This window comes from Dermacentor andersoni, chromosome 1 (genome assembly GCF_023375885.2).
Source record: "Dermacentor andersoni chromosome 1, qqDerAnde1_hic_scaffold, whole genome shotgun sequence".
Lineage (NCBI taxonomy): Eukaryota > Metazoa > Arthropoda > Arachnida > Ixodida > Ixodidae > Dermacentor > Dermacentor andersoni.
Genome location: NC_092814.1, coordinates 189,145,195 through 189,168,527, shown reverse-complemented (window position 1 = coordinate 189,168,527; position 23,333 = coordinate 189,145,195). Strand labels below are relative to the sequence as shown.

The following is a 23,333-nucleotide window of genomic DNA, read 5'->3' as shown; positions in this document are numbered from 1 at the left end:
AATTAAGATGTCTGAAAGACCACTTGCGGCTTACAACACATTGAGTTGCTGGTAGTTCAGTAGGAATACTTTCAATTCATGGCCAAAAATTCCAGTGTCAATTTTTTTCTGTATTTTGCCTCAACTTTTGTCATTCAGATGCATGTAATAAATAATTTGTTACATTTAATAAGTTCGAACCAGAAAGGGTTAACTACCTGCAATAATAGATGGCGCATGAGGGGCATTAGTGTGGAGAATGCAGGGCATGGCCTGTGAGTGACATGATTAGGTCACAGGAGAGAGGGATGTTTCTCAAGTAATAATGCTCCATGGCCCATATTAACCTACTGCTCCTATTTATTCAATTTAAGCACTTGCTAAGGACTATCCCATGAATTTCGGCGAAATGTCAGGTTGCATTTGAGAGTACATTATCTACTACATCACAGTGCATTGTGTAATGTGTGGCTCTGCAGGTGTATGGTTCATGCATAAAAGATGCCAGAGAAACAAGTGAAGCAAAACATGCACTAGTGTAGACACAGGGCACTTTGTGGGAGGGGAGGCAGCAACATGTCATAGTTATGCAAACTACATTTGAGCAGGTGTACGATTTGGCCGGACAGGCACATCCCCCTGAGAAAATTGCATATTCACAAACAATTTGCAAGTTATCGGCCCCAATAATTTAATGGGAAGAATTTAATGTGACATGCCAAAGCCACACACTGACTGCAGCTACCTTCATAACTTCCTCAATTTGGTCCACAGTGTGCCTCTCCAGCAGGTGCAAGCAGTTCTACATTTTTCCACAGGGTCACCTGTGGCATTACTCATCAGAACAGAAAGCACTGTGCAGCCGTTTAGCGCGACCTTGCGTGCGTTGCACTCTGCCTCTGCATTTATGCCTGCTCCTTCTAGGATGTGTCTGCCGGCCCTGGTGGTCGACAGCCGCACGACCTGTGCCTTGGTCTGCGCTGTCACCACTTGGTGCAGCAGAATTGCTTTCTACTGCAAACCAGTAAAGACTAGAATATAATGCATGATCTTGTGCATTGGCTTGTGATTACTGTATGTAAAAAGTAAAATGCATTCATCAACCAACTGCAAAAATTTAACAGTCTGTAGCATAGCTTGGTGTTTCAACCAAACTTATGACATTTCTTGAAGCAGAATCAGCTGTAGCTCAGATGTCTTGTGCACTGTGGCATTTAGTACTTAGTAATCGCAATTTGCTTGGATGCTGCCCTTTTTACATATTTATGAGAGCTAAGATGAACAGGCAATGGCAATCGAAGAGCTGTCACACTCCTTCAACAGAAGATGCTTTTAGCAATTCAAGTACCAAATAAGCAAGAGTCACTAGTCAAATCTCGTTACTATGAACCCCACATTAACTAATTTCTCAAGTTTACAAATATTTTAAGAATGCCAGAGTGCATATATTTTTAATGTAAAAATATTTCAGAACTACGAATTTCAATAAAGCGCATATTTCAGAATAACTCATGTAGTTTATTTTCCCCTTTATAACCGAGGAACATCAGTATTACGAATTCAGCTAAAAGTAACAGCGCCGCAACTCTCGCGTGAAACAGAAACCGCGAGTGCAGTAGCTATTGTCATCACCATGTCAAGTGCCAACTGCTTCACCACAAACTTCAAGAACTTCCCGACAAAGGTTTGGCGATGTTCGTGCGAGATCCAACAATGAATGCAGCTAGTGATGCCACCAAGAAGAAGCGAAAGCACTTTTTGCTGCAGGACAAATTCGACGTATCGCAGGAAATCGACGTAGGGAAAATGCAAATCGATGTGTGCAGACAGTGTGGCATTGCCCCATTGACCGTCGCGACTATTTTGAAAGACCAAGATAAGATTGTCAAGCTTCACCGGGAATCACAACTTGTTCCTACGAGGAAACGGCTGCGACTGGGAAACTTTCAAAATGTGGACCAAGCTGTTCTCATGTGGTTCAAAGATGCCAGACTGCAAAATGCTCCCGCGTCTGGCCCAATGCTCCAAGAAAAAGCCTGCGAGTTTGCCGATGCACTTGAAATAACTTGGTTTGACACCAGTGCGGGTTGGCTTTCTCGTTTCCGCCAAAGGAACAGAATAACTTGGCAGGTTGTCTCGGGTGAGGAAAAGGCTGCTGACAGAGAAGGCGTAGATTCCTCGCGCAATGATCGTTTTCTAGAGGTGGCTGAATCGTGGTGTGACGATATTTTCGACGCATATGAGATCACATGTTTTTGAGTTCCTGCCAGACCGGACGTTGCCCTTCAAAGGGCAGCAGTGCAAAGGAAGGAAGAAGTCGCATCTTCGCGTGACAGTCCTGCTCTGCTGCAATGCAAGAGGCATGAAGAAAATTAAAGCGCTCGTCATCAGCAAGTAAGTGAAGCCTCGCTGCATGAAAAACATCATGTCCTTACGTACGATTACCGTGCCAACGAACGAGCCTGGATGACCAGAGAACTCTATTCCGAGTGGCTCATCAAACTCGACGACCAAATGAGGAGGGATGACCAAAGAATTCTACTGGTTGTCGACAACTGCTCTGCTCACATTGTGAATGTTTGCTTGATGCATGTTCGCTTGGAGTTTATGCTGCCAAACAACACATCCTTGCTGCAAACCCTAGACCAGGGCATTGTGGAGAGTGTGAAAGCAGAATTTCGTAAACGCTTTGTGCAGCGGTTGATTATCAACCTCCGCCTAAAGCAGCCAACTGCAATCAATATTTGTCCGGCAGCGGAAATGTTCACAGGAGCTTGGTGGAACTTGGAGGTGTCCAACATTAACAACGGCTGGTGAAAAGCAGGGCTTGTCAAAGCGCCTGTGCAGCTTGAATATGACACTGGAGGTGACTGACAATACCCCGGAGACCTGTGGACTGAGGTTGCGGAACTGCTGCCAGCCGTCTCTTCCTTCGACGACTACGTGGAGAGCGACAGCGCAGTGGCGGCCGACCTGACAACCGAAGAGACTGTTAACTGCGCTCGCGACGCCTTCAGTGACGATGACGACCCAAAGGAAGACGACTGTGGGTAACCGAACACAGAAGATGAGGTCGTGTTGAACAATGATATTTTAGTGCACATGAACAAAGTCTGCACTTTCATCGCTCGGTGCAATGACACACCCGATGAGGTATTGCGCAAAGTGGAAGACGTAGACGCATTCCTAATCAATCGTGCGTGCTGCACGCACCAGAAGAAAATCACCGATTTCTTTAACAAAGCAGCTTTGACGTGAGTGAAACATTTTTATTTGAGAGTATGCTTGTCTGCACACATGTCTACTGCAAAGGTATGTCATTTTCATTCCTAGATTTGTCCACTGGCTTATATCCACAAGTTTTTCATTACAACAATATTTCAAAATAATGAACAATTTTCGGCGGTCCCGCATGATTCATTATATCGAGATTTGACTGCAGTACTGGGGTTGCTTAAACAGCTATTTTTTTATTTATATCAGATATGAATGTTCAAAGAAAATGAAAAAGAAGAAAAAAGAAATGTCTGTGAATATTGTATCCAACAAAGGACATTTCTTTATTTTTTGCAAATAAACCAAAATAAATATTTCACAAAGGCTATGCGGTGTAAGGAACAAAGTGACTGCGCGTCCATCTGCTACAGTTGCTCGGTTCAACTACTTTATTCGCACCCTGTTTTTCCCTGCTCGTGCACATGGTTATGGCGCACTTCCTTCTCAGTTCACAACACACTGCCACCCATGAGCAAAGGACGAGATGGTTGATTATGACGGCAGTACCATGTCGTCTTCTTAACTTCACTCATTAAATATACTGCAGTGCCAGAGCTGTTCAAATCGGCTTCCAACAATTGAAGGCGCTGAGTCAGAAGCTTTATCTTACGGTTTTGCGCCTTTTTTTTTTCTCTCCGTAGAGCTACAATCCTTTACGAACTTGAAATTGTTTGTGCTTACGAAGTTTGCAAGCTGTCGGTGGTTTAACTGGCGGAACTGGTACCTACGCTTGTCGCCCGTCTGCATTTGAAACAGCTTGGTGCACCTGCGGCGGCGGAAACGGCGGTTACTGCTGGCATCTGACCAGGCTGGAAAAATAGTCCACGAGTGATCCGATGGCACGTGAGTGACTGGAGAATGCGCTGGAGGAGGTTGCTTCCATTTCCTCTTGGACCTGTGGATCACGAGCAGGTCTTCCATGTTGTTGTTCTCATTTTAAATGTAGACGCCCCGAAGGCGTCAGTCAGTAATTTGGTGTGGCGGTCCGTGGGAGGTCATAACAGTGCTGGGAAAGTTGCACGGCATCCCTCGACCTTGGCTGAAGTCGAACTTAAGAGTAGTTACATTTCTGGCGGTGGTAGACTTGCTGGTATGGTCAGTAGGATGTAGCGCTGCTGCTCGATGAAGGTGAGCTTGGTCTGAGATGTCAGTGCAGTCGCATCTGACCTGGTCGGGGTTGTGACATCCTCAATGCAACAGCACTTGCGCTGGGACGACTTATACCAAGGTGGCTACACATAAGGGTATTTCTCAATGGCAAAGCAGTCATTCTTGTGGCGGTTGTCCTGGTTCATGTCCTTTTTATTGTAAAATCATAGAAGGCCTGGACTCAGTCGTGAATATGTTGTACTCACGCTTATGGTTCCAACCACTGCTTTGCCGGTGGTGTTTGTTCTCCTGGCTGCGGTGGCAGTGGTGGGAGGAGCAAAAGCGGTAGCGATCTTGTGGTTCGTATTTCCGATGGTCACGCGATAGGCTCTGAATCTGCTGCACCATGCACACAACGTAGCGCGAGTGGGCATGTGTGTATGGATCGTTATCCAACGTGGGTTGTACCATTCAGGTGGTCGCTGACGTCTGTTCCCCACACATTGCATGGCGATTGGTCTTGGTTTGGAGTTTCGGTTGCTGTACGCGCGGTGTTGGTGGTCTGGTGTACGAGACGACGTTCGCCTGCTTATCGGGTATACAGACTGGATGTACTGCCTGCTGTCATCACAATGTCCTCGGCAGCCGGCAGTGATCCAATGTTGGCACGGGAATGAAGACAAAAACAAACCCGGCTGATGGTGTGGCAGATCATCTTGTGGTATTCAAGCGCCTCGGTGAATTCAGCTTCGTATTCGTCATCGTCGGTCACGAGCTCTTCTATTTTAGCGTGATCTCAGTGAGGCCATTGTCTCTGTCGTCGAGTTCAGGAGCACTTGCAAGTTGGTATGCAACGGTTCGATTTCTTGCAAGGCTTTGGCTGCCTCAGCGATGATACGGGTAGTAGCACTTCAAATGGCATCGCGCTGACGTAGTCTATCCATGATCGGTTGCACAGATAGCAATCTCCTTCTCGGGTTTCACAGCACCATCATGTAAGGAACAAGGTGACTGCACGTCTGTTGGCTTCAGTTGCTCGGTGCAACTGCTTTATTTGAACCCCGTTTTTCCCTGCCTGTGCATGTGGTTATGGTGCACTTCTTCCATTCACAAAAGCGGTAAACAAAGCATAAGTTTTTATCGTTCGATATACATGGATTCCAATACAAAACTGAAAAACAGGACTTCTGGGCAGTTTGCATGTGAGTAGAGTGAAATATGTGCAATCCTGACCGTGGCTATTACGAAGAAGCCACACTTAATCAGATGCTTGTGGACAGTCAAGGTAGTAAAATTCTAATGTAAAGCAAACACAAACTGTCAATATCATATGGAGAAGGAGCCAAGTATAATACAAAATCATAGAAAGCTTTAGTGATGCAACAATCATGACATGCACCTATGAAATGACACCTTACTTAAAGAAGAATCGAGATAAATCATCAGGATCAGGCAGCCTTAAAACGAGACACTATTGATTAAATTACTTTGCCTTCTAGCGAAGAGTTTGCTGTTCCATGCACTTGCATGCTTAGGAACTGCTGCCATATCGTGGCAACAATGCCTCCTACAGCAGAATGTATTTAGAACAAAGGATTTAGGAACAACTATTCCTAATGCAGCTGGAGGGACATAACTGCCCACCACTCCATAAACTTTGTCCTTTAAAACCTCACTAATCACAGTTCTCCAGCAATACTCTGCCCTAAGAAATATTTGCAAGTTGTGAACATGAAACTATTGAATAAAATATCAATCTAATACGAAGTATGACTCAATTCATATCCTGAATTCCAAAATATTTTCACACCACAAGTGCAGTCTCGTTCTCAAGTGTGCAGAAATGAGTAACTTCAAGTGTTGAAATGAAGCAAACCTGTGCAATGAAAAATGCACACAGACAAATTATGAATGCCTTAAATGGGATGGACTTTTACCGTATTGGTATACAGTATAACCTCATTCATACGCTTTGAAAAACACCGCGAGAAAAAACGTACAATCTGAAGTAACAAAAAAATTGACAGACTCAACTATTGTTGAAATCTACGTAAAGCTAAGCCTTGCGCGGATCACTGCAACACGAGACGCCGACGCGCGTCGAGATGATGGTGCTCCGGCGGCCCGAGACGTGTTTTGTTGTTTTCCTAGTGCGTGGCGTTTTAAGAGGGCGACGGAAAATCGAAATGAAATAGAGCTGGTGGGCGACACCAGATGCCGCTGAAGCGAAACGTGATGCCCACATCGCGCCACCTGCAACAGAACGGCGGCGCGTTTGAATTATCGCCCACTAAAAGCGTGCAGTAAGCTACCAATGGCACTACGCACCACACGCTGTTTGGGAGCAAACAGTTCTTAGCATTTGTTTCTATCTAATCTAAGAATATTCGGACGCTATTGTGTTGAATTTTGCGACGATATTGTGCTGCCAGTGAAATTTTGCTTGTAAAGCACACTTAGCCGCTAAACGCCTAAACTTCGTTGGAAAGCCAGCCTCTCAGTCGCCAAAGGCACGGGTTTGCGGAGAGCAAGGGCGCGCCAACCCCTATTCTGAGTTTATTGCTTAACAGCAAGAGTGATGAGTGACGACCGGCACAGGGTCAAATGCCTCCTATTTTACGAGCATCTGATGCGGTATAATAAGGCACAGGCTGGGGAGGACAGCTAGTGGGAATGACTAAATTTTCGAAGTTAACATGAGCCAAATACACAACGTTTTAGTATAATGGCTTACTAGTCTAGTTTTTTAACAATGACAATGTAATGGCAATGTTCCAAAATAAGAACTTAATCCAACTTCCTAATAAATGCATGTGCATATCATAATTCAATATTTGAAGCTAAGTATTCGTATTCGATTCGTGCTTGAAAATTTTGATACTCACACGCCCCTACTTCCCACTCATGCTGAGCTCAAGATCCTTGCACGTCACTTTTTTTTTTTTTAACAAGATTGCGAAATGCAGTGCACATTCTTTTCTTGACATGCGAGTCCACTTTTGTTTCTGTATGGGTATAAGAACATACATCGCTGAAGGCAATGCAGGTGCAGCTGCCCCCATCACAAAGGCCGTATGCACACAACGGACCTGGCCTTTCTGAAGCAGTATCAAATGTGGTTTTTGCTGCAATTATTTCTATTTGGCCTGCACTTGCCTCAGTGTTTCTTTTGGCGCTGGAGCTGATGATCTTTATACCACCCTGAGTAGGTGCTGTCTTCAGGCTTGGGGCCAAGAGCACAGCCATGACAATAATTAGAAAGGACACAGTGGTCCATGACAAGGCCCGAATGCAGCTTAATGACTCATCCAACACCAACGTGGCTCGTATGGCCCCTTGTCAGCCAAGTGGCATCATAGATTACGTCAGTGTTGCCCGGGGCACGTTTCTTGCAGATGTCACGCACTTTTTGTGCATTTTCCGACTGAATTGTTATCGCTGCTGATGCAGCCGCAAGGTGGCTGTGCTTACGATGTAGCCTCCTGTAGGAATTGCGACCTTGTCCTCGATGGGAATTGTTTATATAGGAAACAATATTGTTAAATGCATTTTGCTTTTTACCTGCAGATTGTACAGCTCTTAGTGCAAGCATGTTCACCTTGAAATGGTTGGTCTGCTGAGGGCAAGCAGATCTTAAGGATGACCATAAATTGTTAGTAACTGGGCAGTGGTCACGGACAAATTATTTTAGTAGCAAGCCTGATCTTGTCTCGTTTCTACACGATTCGGCATCAACCTACACTGCTTGCAGCTTGCTGCACCAAGCAGTTCATTTACTTTGCCTTCCTGTTAATAAAAAAAAATTGCCTCGGGAACCACGTTATCACTACTTTCTCCTGAATCTTTCTTAAACTGAAATTTATGCTTTGTTTTAGAAGCAGATGACAGTGCACTTAAAATGTTGGTTCTTTTTTCCTCGCGTTGCGCGATTTCTTCATTGCTTATACTTGGAGCTAAAATATGTGGCTGAATGTCTGACATGGGAACAGTTTACTCGCTGATGTGTTGCTGTCCTCGGCACACAGAGACACACCGTCATGATCCCGCGCAGATGGACTGTCCGATCACACATGGACGCACTTTGATAGTCCCACACAGACACACTTTGCCTATCACCTGTTGACACACTGTCACGGTAACATCCAGATGCACTTCACGAATCACATGCGGGCATACCTAGTCAATCACATGTGGACACACTTTCCCTATCACACATGTGCACCAGTCAAGCCTCGACGGCATTACCTTCAACAGGTAGCCTTATCTCTTGCCTTTTGCCATCTTCTGTACACGTGGACAGTTTGAAACTTTCTTCTTTTAAGGCCAGGCCCATCACCGCCCTGAAGCAACCACGTACTCCCAAGAAGATCAACCGAGCAAAGAAAGTTTATTACGGGTATCGCGTGCAATATATAGCATACAGCAAGAAAGAGGGGAAGGGACAAATAGAGAGTAAGGGAAGAAAGTGATTACAGCAGGTGCGCCCAGCTTCATAGGCACGTGCGGTGCCATGACGATACAACAGCCCAAGTGTGTTAGTATGCCACAACAGTCGAGCATGTCACCGAAGCAAACAATTAGATGCGCAGCGCACCGCTACCCTGACGCGTGCAAAAGGCGCATATGTAATACGAACAGGTGGCAGCCAATAGGAATTCACCCTGCACCCCATATGACTACAGTAATTAATCACAATGCTGATTTTGCTATTCCTTGTCGACTTTTGCTGCTGTTATATTTGTGCAGGCAAATATGGCACTGCAGCTACCTTGACCTCCAATCTCTCCTCTTCACAATGATACCAAGATGGCAGCGCTGTGTCAAGGGAAAGCTGCACGATTCAAGGTGCAAGGCACCTTCTGAAGCCTGATTTCCTCCGTTTTTTATGACAGCAATTAGGTTTCTTGATTTCTCGATTTTCATGATTTCTACCATGTATTTTGTTATAATATTTACCAGTGTGATAAAAGAAGGTCTGAGGAGAGCAAAAAAAAAGGAAAGAATTATTAAAGAAAGGATTTTGACCAAGTTCACCATTTCTGCCGTGTGCCATGCTGTAACCCACAGCAAAATTGTTTTAATTTGTGGGTCTCAAGCTATCATTTATAACCTTAATTTAGCTCACCATAACAAAGCGATCATAAGTAGTCGCATAGGAGAGACTTTCATCTGTGCAATGAACTAAAGCTAATCAGATCTGAATAATCCTGGAAATAACCAAAAATTCACCAATGATTACAATACTCCCTAATGTGAAATTTGAGCACAGCTCTATGTGCATTTTCATTTCGCGATATGTTGGCTGGCACGGACATTCTGTCTCGTGCAGCACATTCCAAATGGAGCGATGTATGGTGAGTCTGCCTCGCTAATCGGGAGATCGCGAGAGGCAGCGCGTCAGTGACGCGTGGGTGCAGTTCACAGCAGCTGCCGCAGACACTCATGCAACGCTTTGTTTCCACACAGATGACACGCGCTAATCTGGTGCCATATCATAGCCATCGTCGTTGCACAGCTCGCCTTGTGCAGCACTAAGCTTTTCTTTTCCCACTTTCATTGCACCAATGACGAGAGCGGTCCTTCGTCGTGGGGAAGTTGTGCCACCAGTGTTAGTGGCAACAACACCCAAGGGAGCGTCACATCGAGCCTTACTCGTAGCTGCTCGCCATCGCCCCTTGCAGGAGCACTGATCCCCATCACACACACTGGTACCACGGACTGACCTCAGCAGCAGATGCCGCGAACGAGCATAGCCCTCCCCACCTCATGGCACCCTGGCCCCCCTCAGAAGCACAGATGAGATAGCCCACGCGGCTGTGGATGCCATGGCCGCCATCAACTCTGTGCATGCGGAGGCCGTCTACCTTCCGCTCCTCCTCCTCTCTTCGCTATGGCCTTTCTTTCATCTACCGCTGCACTCCACATTCGATTTCATTCTTTGCAGCGCTCATTCACTCAGTTACGCTGACACCTCAGACACTTGTCGCAGGAGCGGGCTATTAACACTTTCCTGTCCGCGCCTATGCCCATCGACAGTATGTTGTCGATGGTTTCAACGTCGATTTTCTCCCGTTCGGAGCGCTTATGGACAGCTAGCGCCATCCAGCGCATAAAAGGACAACTATTTTTCAAGTTTCGCTTTTGTGTTTCCTTTTTTGGCAGTGGGAGGGATTTTTAAAACGCCTTTTAATCGCGCTTGACGAGTGCGCGTAGTTTCGGATATGGCGTCGACGTCGCGTGCAGCTGCTCCTCGGAAACGGCGAGTTTCGACGGATTCCGATGAGTCTGCATCAGAATTTTGTGATGGTCGTAGCAGCGGAGACTCAGGAGATGATTTTGACTCATCCGACTTCAGCACGGACGGTGAAAGTGCGTCAAGTAGCCCAGGAACGTCGACAGGTATCCGCCGGTAAGTTCCGTTTTCCACTCCGAGCCATTTTATCGCGGCCGCGATCAGTTCCAAAGACATGCGGCGTGTTCTGAAGGCTACGGCTCTTATCTGCAGGGTGTCAACGTTGTTTGGACAGGACCACTTGTCGGCGGCGGCACAAAGAGTGGAGTTTTGCCCGAGAAGACTGCCGGGAGTTGACCTCGGCACTGCGCTCCGCAGTTCCGCGCGGCGCTTCGCAAGAGCCGTTGACTTCTTCGCGCTGTTCTTCACGGCGGAGATAATCACCGAGATATGCAACATGACAAATAAATATGCGTGGATGCATATTTTGGGGAAGCAATCATACAGCGAGAGAGACGGATCTTGGAAACAAGTGACTCCCGATGAGATGAAGAAGTTTATCGGACTTCTCATTTACATGGGTATTGTACAAGTGCCGCGCTTGCACTGCTACTGGAACACGCGGAAATTATTTTCTGGTCTTCTTCCGTCTTCGGTAATGCCAAGAAATCGATTCAAAGCGTTGCTTGCATTCCTGAGTGTGTCCGACCCTGAGAAGACAACTGCCGCATCCCATGGCAAGCTGCATCGCGTAGCTTCGCTGCTGAAGCCCATCAACGCCTTCTCCGCCCAATTTTTCCAACCTGATCGGAGCCTCTCCGTTGACGAGAGGATGCTAAAGTCCAAAGGCAGATCCGGAATTAGACAGTACATGCGGGACAAAGTTATTAAATGGGGATATAAATTGTGGGTTTTGGCGGACTCCAAATCTGGTTACACTGTTCAGTTCAATGTATACACAGGAAAGCGTGAAGCACCAAGCGCACAGGGCTGGCATTCGATGTTGTGACGCGACTGGCAGATGACTACCTAGATCAAGGCTACATCATTTATTTAGACAACTTTTACACGTCGACATCCTTGTTTGTACACTTGTTGGAGCGCAAGACGCTTGCTTGTGGCACAACGCGCATGGATCGTCGGGGCTTTCCAGCCGAGCTCAAGGACACCCAATGGGAAAAAAAAGCAAAGAGAGGAGATGTTCGCTGGCTACGGGACCAGGACGTTCTATATTTACAATGGAAGGACAAGCGTGTTGTTCACATGATGTCGACAGCCCACACAGCCAACAAATTCGTACTTGCGAAGCGCAGAAGGAAAGTGAACAATAAGTGGGAAGAAGTATCGGTGAAAAAGCCAATGCTGATTGACAAGTACAATGTGGGCATGCTCGGCGTCGATAAATCGGACCAGCTGATTGGGACATACAATGTTCTGATGAAGTGCGTGCGCTGGTGGAAAACGCTGTTTTTCCACAGTATAGATATTGCTGTTGTCAACAGCTTTATTCTATTTGATGAGCACCGTCGGCAGCATCCCGAAGTACCTGAATTGTCAAGAGGTTCGCGCTTTGATCATTTCGCGTTCAGGCTAGAGCTGGTGGAGTAGCTCATAGGACTTGATGAGCAACAACATCCAGACCCCAAGGCTCCTCCTGCTGTTCCCGCTACATGTGCCCCTAAGGATCGACAGCACAAGCCCCAGAATCTACAAAGATACAGGAACTGCAAATTGTGCTATCAAGAACGGAAAGTGGAACAAAAAACGAACGTTTTCTGCGAGACGTGCTCCGCAAACTTGTGCTTCACCACATCACGCAACTGCTTCGCGCGGTGGCACGATAGCCACTAGGGACAACATTTTCCTTTGTAAAAAAATAACTTGTTCAGATAGAAAGTTTATATTGGCAGGAATGTTGTATACGGCCTGTCCCTTCAAAATGTATATTTCGAATTTTTTTTATGTTGTCTTGGTGCAAAGCAGCATCGACGTTTTCGCAGAGTTTTCTCGTTTTTGTTACAAATTTTTTTATTAAGTGATTTTTTTCAAATTATTTGGTAATAAATGTTTGCTTTAAAACAATATCATTAAAAAGCGCATTCCCTCTTCTACAAATTGATACTAAACATTTTATTATCAAACATTTGGTGTAGCAGCAAAAAATATGTTTACTAGACCACCCGAAAAGTGCTTATTTTCCCACGGACAGGAAAGTGTTAAGAGGTCCGCTCTAAAAACATGCGCTTCTGAAAGGTCTGCCTTGCTATAAAATGGAGCCATGAAAATGTTGCCATACTATATTATTTTTGGTGGTTCAATGCACATCCAAGTAGGTAAGAAATAGGTGTAGAAGGTTTCGGTCAAAAATATATATTAGAAAAAGATATGCCTGTTGGCATATGAAAAAACTGAAAAAATCAACTAAAAATCTGAAACACCTATAGCACTCACAAACATTCAGGAGAAAAAATTCCCCAATTTGTACCTCATCTCCTCCTGATTCTTGCTTTTGTCTAATTTTGCCCATAGGTTATCTTTTTTTTTTTCATTTTTTTTTTTCAAGCAAAGCTTGTATTGGGCTCACTAGTTTCAGTGGCGTTGTGGCCATGAAAAAAAAAAAAAAAGAAGGAAAAACAGTTGCTCCCAGAGCAGAGCAGCTGTAGGAAAGGGCAGTTTCATAAGTTGACAGCTGCGCCAGCACCGGAGTGCAAGTCATTAGCAAGGATCCCAGCTGCATAGGCGCGCGTTCACGCCACGCGCGCAACCAGTCAGACATTTTGCTTTCACTGGGGAGGGAAAGGGCAGGAAAGGTTTTCGCGTGCGCTGTGCCGGCTTCGTTTCAGTTCAGTTCGTTCTCGTAAAAACGGATGCAACAGCCACGCGTTGCACGTTCCCCCAAGGTGTAGTATAGTGTCGCCCCCTGTCAGATCTCTGTGTCATCGTACATGTATGTTTTGTAGTTGTTTAGCTAGATGGCGCACCCCCCTTCTGTCATGTGACGAGCTTGTACCAATCGGGAGGTGTCATCTAGCGTGTGAAGCCTTTATAAGTAATAAACAGCCGCGGGTCGGCGGAGTCTTCGTTCCGGTTTTCATCGGGAGCAGTTAGCTCCGTGTCTCCTTCACTGCGCCGGCGCTAGCCGCGCGTTCGCCCGTCGGGGCCCCCCGCTTGCCTGCCGCTGCCGACACAACATCCTTTTGGCGACGAGGATGGGATTCCCGCAGCGGTTCCGACCGAAGCCCCGGGACACCAACAAGCTTCGTAAGTGAAGCGACCCTTCCCGTGTCCGCACGGCAGGCAAACGCCGCCGACGCACTTGGCGTCGCGAGGCTTCCGAGCCTAGGCCTTCTCGCCCCCTTTGTTCTTCCTTGCCCATTCCTGCGGCGAGCTCCGTCTTACCTCCTGCACTGTCTCCTGCACGCTACCCGGCATGGCTTTTACGGCGAACCTTCCCGTTTTTCTTGAAGTGCCCGGCCCACCGTTAATCCCTTGGTATCGTTGGAAAAAAATTTTTCAGGCCCACCTCGAAGCGGCCGGCGGTGGCGACTGGACAGACGCGCGACGAGCGTCCGCGCTCGTCAGCGCTCTCGGGCGTGAGGGACAACGGAAGTACTTTGCAGACGAGGAGCAGGAAGCAGCAAGGCAGTTAACCGGCGCAGCGTCAAGCGAAGCAGCAAGGCAGTCGACCGGCGCAGCGCCAACGTCAAGTGATGCGGTCCCGCCAGCGTCAGAGTTTCCGAGACTCTTGCAGCGGCTTGACCGGCTGTTCGCCGCGTCAACAAATGTCCTGGCGGAACGGCACGAATTCACCAGTCGGAAGCAGTTCGAGGGTGAAGGATTCCTGGAATTCGTGACCGCATTGAAGGAGAAGGCGGTACAGTGCAACTTCGGCACAGCCTACAACGAGCGCGTCCGAGACCAGATAATACATGGCGTAGCGAACGTCAGCGTTTGCGAAAAGTTGCTGGCTCATGGCGAAACCCTGTCCCTGGACAAGGCAGAAGAAATTGGACGCTCGTTAGAAGCCTTGCATCGAGCGAACCGCGCGTTCGGCTCCGAAAATGTTCGAAGAATTGAAGCATCCCAGCTTGGCGTTCCGTCGACGGGTCAAGATGGCCGACTTCTTCCGGGGAGCCGCCACGACGACCGACTTCTTCCGGGAAGCCGCCGAGACGACCGACTTCTTCCGGGAAGCCGCCGAGACGACCGACTTCTTCCGAGAAGCCGCCGAGAGGGCCGACATTTCGCACATGGCTCCTCCGGGAACCGTGGTGCATGCGACCGGTGTGGCAGCACGAAGCATATTGCAACGTACAGGAATTGTCCAGCAAGGAACCGGCGGTGCGACGCCTGCCACACGTTGGGCCATTTTGCATCAGTTTGCCGAAAAACCCGTACTGTTCAACACGTCTCTTCCGCAGAGACGCTGTCTTCGACTTCCGCAGGGCAGCCGTCCGCGTCTGTCTTGACGGTAAGCGCTTTTGAAACTAAAAAAGATTTGGAAGTTCCAGTCGTAGTGAACGGCGTCTCCATGCGACTGCCGGTGGATACAGGAGCGTCTGCCTCATTGATGACGGCCGAAGATTTTGGAAAGCACTTTGGTCGACAGCACAGACTGTCGCAAACAGTGGACTTGAAAAATTTCTCCAAGCAACGCATCGACATTCAAGGCCTGTTTCAAGCCACTGTCCAGTTTTTCCAAAGGTCATGCTCCGTCACGTTCCACGTAACGACTACAGGAACATCACTGCTGGGTTTAGACGCCATCCAACGCTTGGGCATACAGATCGACGGTACGTCGTTGACATGTCGTCTACCATCGCTTCCTTCAGTACAGAGCCCCATAGGTGTGCCTCCGGATTTTGATCACCTTTCCAGTGATGAGTTGGGTCTCGTCAACAACGTTGTTCACCGAATTCATCGGCAGCAAGATGCGAAACCAGTATCTTCAAAGTGGCGCCGACTACCCCTGGCTCTCCGTGACCAGGGCACACATGAATGGCGACGTCTCGAGGACTGCGACGTCATCGAGCGCGTCGAGGCTACTGAGTGGGTGTCTCCACTCGTGGTGGTGCGCAAGAGGGATGGAACCATGCGGCTCTGTGTAGATCTGCGGGAACAGGACAGTCTTGTGTCTCAAGTTCAAGAAAGGGTCTTGCAGAAACAGTCGCAGACTAAACAGTACGTAGACAAACGTAGAGGTGCTCAGGCAACTCGTATCAAGGTGGGAGACACCGTCAGAATCAGATTTAACAGGAAAGGAATTTTTAAGTACAGTAAACCTCGTAAAGTCAAGGCCCAGATAGGACCATCTATTTTTGTACTTAGTGATGGGAAGACGTGGCATGTGTCTAAGTTAACCGTAGTGATGAATGATCCAGCAAGTAGTACATTGTGTACAAGTGATAGAAACTTTTTGTACTCATATTCAAACTTGGATAGTCATTCCGATGACTCGTCTGTAGTGACATCGTCCTTTCATAGGCATCAGTTAAGTAGTTCGTCTGGCTGTATCACTTCCGAGTCTGCACAGTCAGCAGTCGTCTCTGATTCCGTTGGGGAATTGGTAGCCTCCCAGGACTTGTTGGGACGTCGAGAGGAGCTTCCTGGGCAACCCTCTCCAGCTTTGAGCGACAACCACATTCAGTTTTCCAACCAGGGGGAGGTAAATAATAGTGGGACGACTAGGTCTTTAAAGTCGACAGATACGCGTCGCAACCCCCAAAGTTCTTCTGAGGTACGCACGCGTCCTCATCGTGACAGAAAACGGCCTCCGTGGCTCGATGATTTTGTTTCTGTAGTGTAGAGTGTATTTCTGTCTTCGAAATGCCACGGCTAAGGGCCTCGTTGTGACATTTAGCAGACAGTCCACATGTTTCCTTAACACAGGTATAAAATGTGCTCCTTGTTGCGGTGCAGTGAGTTTTGTGCCGTGTTCCTTGTCAGACTTTGTTTGAGTGACTGCCTGTGTGTTGGTGCCCAAGACTGGTGCACGTGTGTGTGAACTTGGGCGGGGATGGATTGAAATTGTTGTGGACTTAAGTGCGTGCTTTGTGTGCAACTGGTGCGCGTGTGTGAACATGGGGGGGTAACGAACTGAAATTGCCTTTGGACTTAAGTGCGCGTCTTGTGTGCGCGTTTCACTGTATGCTTGCTTTGTTTCCAGGGGGGGATGATGTAGTATAGTGTCGCCCCCTGTCAGATCTCTGTGTCATCGTACATGTATGTTTTGTAGTTGTTTAGCTAGATGGCGCACCCCCCTTCTGTCATGTGACGAGCTTGTACCAATCGGGAGGTGTCATCTAGCGTGTGAAGCCTTTATAAGTAATAAACAGCCGCGGGTCGGCGGAGTCTTCGTTCCGGTTTTCATCGGGAGCAGTTAGCTCCGTGTCTCCTTCACTGCGCCGGCGCTAGCCGCGCGTTCGCCCGTCGGGGCCCCCCGCTTGCCTGCCGCTGCCGACACAACACAAGGAACTCGCAGTCTTCGAGAAGCGGCGGCAAGATCTCGCCCATGAACGGGCTCGCTGTTGGCGTGCCGATCCAGCCGTTAAGCTACCTGAGCCCAAGTAATCTGACAGCAACGAGAAGATCCCTAGCTGAAGGAGTCGCAGGCCAAGCAATCCAGCACTGCTACCTGTGGGTTACTAAACCATGACGAAGGTCAGGCGCATGCAGGACAAACTTCGCTTACCCCCCTTTTGCAGTAGGGGAAGGGTTGGGCTTCTTTTTTTTCTAGCTGTCGGCGACTGAAGTTATGGTTACTGAATCAACAGAAATCTATTCACAGCGGTTGCACCACTCTCAGGAAGCCAACAAACAGCCTCGCCAAAGAAAGCAAGTGCAGAGTATGACGACTGCATGTTCATGGCCGCAATATTTTCAAAATACCGCACGGTGCCCCTTGTTCAAAACACCGTTCATAGGCACAAAACGGTTTCTTTTCGTAGTTTCGAGCAGGTCGTGGATGAGGACATTGCACAATCTTGCCGTGGGTCGAGAACTGTTTACTGCCAGTGCTGACAACCGCGCGGAGCAGTGTCAAATGACATGATGCGCATTCTACGCTTTTGTCTGTTGCGCAGATTGGCCCCAACGGGCTGACAATAACCCACGGAAACCCAATGCCATAAAGGCGGAAAAACCATCCTGTTCTCTGGAAGAAAACTGGAAAGCAATACTTTCAAAGCAATAGAAGATTGCCATTAAGCACACTATGGCCTACTATTAAACTGAAAACCACACTGGTACTATTTAGGACACCTTCGCTATTTCTTCAGCTTCAGCGGGAAAAAAGCACTTAATTCTACTTGACAGGCAGTCTATCGATAAAAAACCGTTTCCAGACCTTTGTATATGAAGCGAGTTGTTATCAATGCTGGCATAGTAATTTGTTGTTCCCTTTAATAAGAGTAGAGCATACTACTATACATCTCGATTCATAGGTACCCAAGTTAATGACAGCTAGCAAGATTCTTGCTAAGTAATGCGATTAGCTTCCCGAGCATGTGCAGCACTGTTTTTTGCACATAATTTGAAGCATAAGCGTTTGTGTTAAGTTTTCTGATAATCTATATTAGATTTGAAATCTACTAATCGGTAATCACACACCCCTACTTATTACTTATTTGAACTGAATATAGGTGTAAAAAAACACAGGAAGGTACCGTTCAACCTAAATATTGTCGACGTGGCAATATAACGAAGCTGGTAAAATTGGTAATCCCATTCGTTATATCAAAAGTTCGCTGTATTGAAATTTGATTTTTTATGCAAATAAGTACAGTCACAGATAATTTTTCTGTACACGGAAGGAGCCACAAAATTTTCTGAATTATCAGGCAATCGAAAAAACTGCATTTAAATTAGAAAGAAATGCACTTTGTTGAGTTTGAAAGGCAGCGACGAGAGATAGGGTTTCATGCAGTGTAGACAATATGTTCACATTGGCGATATGAATCAACTCTCATTCCTGCGAGAGAATGGTCGTTTCTTAAAAGTCTTCGAAAAAAATTATTTACCACTACAAATAATATTCCAGAACACATTACAGCATAGCATATTGTGCATAATGAAGTGCTCCTTCCAAAAACATGTTGCCAAAAGAAAAATTTATTATGTAAAACATGAAAATTCTAGAAAGCGCCATTTTTGCTGCCAGTTGATAAACACAACAATAAAAGAAACTTGACATCTACAAAAACACTAATATCAAAGCAAATTCAGAATAAACATTTCAAAGAAAAATAACCCAGGTGTAGCGTCTGAAAAAATAAACGCTCAGTTCACCGCCATCTTTCGGATACAAAAAGGAAACTAAGACTAGTTGATCCCTCATGCTATGCGGTGAAGCAGTTCCTGGATTTTGTGAAGCATAGGTGCACTCTGCACTTTTCCCACAAAACATCTGGTTCTTGTTATACTTTGCGGTCCTCGCAACACATTTTGCAGTTCTGCCTTTTTGGCATCTTCTGAGGATGGTCCGATGAGAAGTCCAAGGAACGTACTTCACCAGTTCGTCTAGAGTCCTGCACCTCATCGAGGACTGAGGGCTCTCAGCGTAGCTAGGCAACTACAAGATTATGCATCCAAACATATCTGTTTGCATTTTTGCAGATTGTCTTTATCACCTCTGCAGAGAAGGAGAGTAGAAAGAAATCCCGCACCACTGTAAACTGTCGTGCACTGATCCGTAGTGCTAGGCAGAGATGTGGTATGGGCAGCCTTCTTGGTGTGAACAGAAGTTCACACCAAGCGACCTATGCACCCTGAATATAATCAGTAGAGCTCTCAGGTCATGCAAAAAGATTGGCAGACAAGCACACACAAGGAAGGACACCTTGCCGGTGAACAGCTGGAAACTTGGTGAAAAAGGAAACTTGCCGGTGAACAGCTACGGATGTCCCATGCTGACTCAAAACATCGTTGCTTTCAGAGCTCGAATCTGCTTTGCCGTCATTTTCCGAATCCACTCGAGTCCTCATCACTAAACTGAAGTGCGGGTGCAGCATAGTTTCGAGCACGACGCTTTTCTCACGACGCATCCATGCGGAACAACGCCATGAGAGCGACTTTCGATAACTGCGCATTGACACCGGCAGCCTTCCTTGCCTGGATTTTACGGGAGAAGCGAAACCTAAACTCTTGGAAACTGCAACTGGTTGTAAATGCCAGGTCCACATGTTGGACATGCAGCGGACCTTCGGAGATACACTTTGGCGGAATAAAACGACTCACACTCCAAACCAAAGCTAGTGACTAGTGAACAGCTGGCGTTATTGTCAGTTAATTATCACCACTCAACACTGACAGCACAGCCGGCGATATAACTTAATTCTTGACTTGCTGGGAGTCATTTGATTACAAGATTTTGATGCTAGTGCAGTGTAATCGTAAGCGGCATGCTTTTTTCTCGAACACGGCAGAAAGTGACAGCCACGCCTCTTTTAGCTACAACATTACACACATTAGTTCGCAAAAACGTCTGTCAAAACTCACAACACCGCCGAATGTGAAAACTTGAACTGATTCTGAAAGTCCAGTGCCTGTTCTAACTACTGGATGGCCTGAAGTGGATAAGAAACGGCTCCAACATGTCGAAACGGCGACCTAAAGCATCGATCACTGGTGCTCGATTTCAATACGCGTGGTAACGAAAGAGTTAAGCATATCCAGCCACGATTTCACGTCCACTCTGCCCCAGTGACTGATAGTGTCGTTGGCAGTGGGATGATGCCATTAGCTCGCTCCCATTTCCCTTTGCTTGCACGGAAAAACAGCATTTATCAAACCTACATCCTCCTTGGATCACCATCGCACGTTTTCACTCGCATGGAAAGCATACAGCGTGTGAAGCGTGACAGGATCTTATCACACTTGGACTTAATATGGAACATTACAGTACTCCGTTTAGGCAGTCACTCTTAGCTGCGTGACACGATTTGTGAGGTGCGTTTGCAAGCAGCCATTTGTAAATCAACGATTTGACCATCAGTGTACGCGGAAGTTTCTATTTATTTTCTCAGTATTCCTTCGCGGTGGCAGTGAAATGTTGTTGTTTAGAAATCGCATATAAAAATACATCATTACATTGAAGTTCTAAATACATGGTGTTCAATGCACAAGAAGTTATGAAAAGTTCAATGCTACAATAAATCGAGAATTTTATTATATTGAAGTTTGTCATGTCGTGGTTTAACTGTATACACAACTTGTGCATTTGTATGTTATTAGATGAAATCGGTGTGTTAATTTTCTGTTTTGCAGACACAGAGTGGGGTTTCAAGTTTCCCTGTATTTTTCTTTGAAGAAACAATGCAGGAATGTAATTCTTGCTGAAAAATGTTTTACAATGAATTGCAAATCTAATTAGACAAAAGAATGTTCGACGGTTATCATACTCCCTAATGCAACCTTTGAGCGCAGCTGTTCATGTGTTTTCATTTCGCGATATATTGAGGTAAAGAATTTGAGACCGAAATCACCGCACCATCTGGCAGTGGGCCAGTGCCGTCAGCGCCTTCGTAGAGGGAGAGGCAGTATGGGAACACTGGCATGATGAACGGCATTGGAGCCAGCTGTGGAAGAAGATGATGAAGGAGAGAGTGATATATTGAGGCAGAGAATTTGAGACCGAAATCCCCACACCGACTGACAGCGAGCCAGTGCCGTCAGTGCCTTTACAAAGGAAGGGGCAGTATCAGAACGCTGGCATGACGAGCGGCAGTGGAACCAGCTGTGGAAGACGATGACGAATGCACGAGCAATTTGTACCAATATGGTCAAGTACTACTGTTGCATGAATGGGCTTTGTAGCTGCCATGGCTGTTACTAGAAAACTTTTGGTAGCTTGAATTAGCAGCCTGCATCTACAGAGAGTCCCAAGTGGGAAAACAGTTACCATTATATAGTAAACAATGTTAACTACATGAAAGTCGTTAGCCAACACAAGGTCTACATGCTGCATCATATCAAGAAAGGCTCTGCAATTATTTTGTGAGCTAAGCTTCACAAAACAATATAAATATTGCAGACATAGAGAGGTAGAGAGTGGAAGGGAAGGAGGCAGAATGGTAGGACTTGTCATTCTCAGCATGTGCGAGCATGCCAACAGTGCTACAGCAAGATTAATAGAGCCAAAAACAGATGTGCCCAAGAAAATTGCACCAGCCACCAAAAACAGCAGTGCAGAGGTGACAAAAGAGCGCCCACCAGCAGTGGTAGCGCTGGCGAAAGGCCCTTTTCAAGGCCTATCTCCCGAAGGGGGTGGACCGCACATGTCGGCTGACACGCGGCAAAAGCCATCCGCACCTCGACCGTTGGGGTCAGCTGCCTGTATCAGGTCCCATGGAGGCTGGAACAGCCCTGACGGCAACGGTGTGCAGTGGGTAGAGTTGAAGTCCACCATGTGCTTGCGAGCCTACAGGTGTGTCAAGGGACAAGAGCATATAACCAAATTACACAAAACTTGACAATGATATTTATATACACAAAATTACTCAAGTAGAATCTGGATAGCATGTGCATGCCAAAATGAAAGTCGAGTTATATGTAAGCATACAGTAATAGGTACTAATGGGTACTATGCACTCAGAGCCAGACTGCAAAGACCAAATCAATGTAACGGTAGTATTTCGGAATTGAACGAGAGTCATTTTAGGGTGAGAGAAGAATATTTCAGCAATTGACTGTAGGCGTAGCATGTGCAGCGCTTTATCATTGCTACCAGAATCGTGGAACATCAGTATAGATGTGCAAAGAAATGGGTGCACATAACTATCATCTTTTTCACTAATGCTAAACAGAACAATTTAAGGGAACAACTATGTAAGTGTGGTTAAAAAATTGTCATCACTTGTTCACTGTATATAACAGTATGCACTGCAGACTGTCCAGACTGACTGTTACTGTAAGAAATGGAATCTCTCTTTTTGGTGTGCTTTTGACTTCGTGTAAATCATACAACATAACTGGGCACATGGTGATGAGAGAAAGCTAAGCAGACTATGGGCAGTGCAATACATACCTTCAAGCATACACATGACGAATTCCAAGCTTTAAACATTAAGAATGTCTATCTCATAGGTTTCACGCTGCAGCATATGTCACATTTGCTAGCATGCAACTTTAAATAAGCACACGCAAACAGAGCAAGTGCAAAAGGTAGGGGGGGGGTTCCGAAGCACATATCTGAATCATTTCATGCCAAGTGCCCCATGCTCGACAATCTCAGATTTTCTTTTAAAATCATGGCTATTTATGGTTTTAATAAAATATTCAGCTGAAAAAAGATTTGTCACGTGATACAGCTTTAAAATTTGATTATGTACGTGGAACATAGTATGCAAGAAGGTTATTTCTAAATGCAGTGCTGCACAACCTTTCTCGTAGAACTTATGTGGTTCATCTACAATATTGTAACGACGTGGGATCAACGAGAATGTGGAGCAGCATCATCAAGAAACACACTTCATTAGTCGTCAAAGAAAATTAACATCTTCGTCTCCCCGCTTAGCCTAAGAACCCGCGCTAAGTGTAGCCCAAGTGTCCAGCAGTCGGCACGTTGTGGCAGGCATGTAGGATTTCACGTCGAAGCCATGATGGAACGATGAGTAAGTAGTTGCTTGCTGCCGCTAGGTGAGAAGTTCTTCTTGTAGAGGATGTTGTGGCGCAAGCAGTACGATGCCAGCCCTCTTGCAAATAGCCTCGGCATGCTGTTGGCTCGTTCTTCCAGGTAGTCAATAAGCGGCAGAAATTCAGT

General features: G+C 46.4%; 1 protein-coding gene and 1 pseudogene across 6 annotated transcripts in view; one reads left to right on the top strand and one right to left on the bottom strand.

Annotated features, from left to right (window-relative positions):
• Positions 1-23,333, bottom strand: part of LOC126547386 (phosphatidylserine lipase ABHD16A) — a 154,965-nt gene that overhangs the window by 18,821 nt on the left and 112,811 nt on the right. For 5 of the 6 annotated variants that reach the window (XM_055062894.2, XM_050195371.3, XM_050195372.3 and 2 more), the window contains one exon: positions 21,785-21,992. In XM_055062894.2, coding sequence (XP_054918869.1) covers positions 21,816-21,992 — 177 coding nt within the window. In that variant the 3' untranslated portion in view covers positions 21,785-21,815. The remainder of the gene's footprint in view (positions 1-21,784; positions 21,993-23,333) is intronic. The other variant, XM_050195373.3, reaches the window with a different exon arrangement.
• LOC140218782 (piggyBac transposable element-derived protein 4-like) lies at positions 8,725-17,865 on the top strand (annotated as a pseudogene).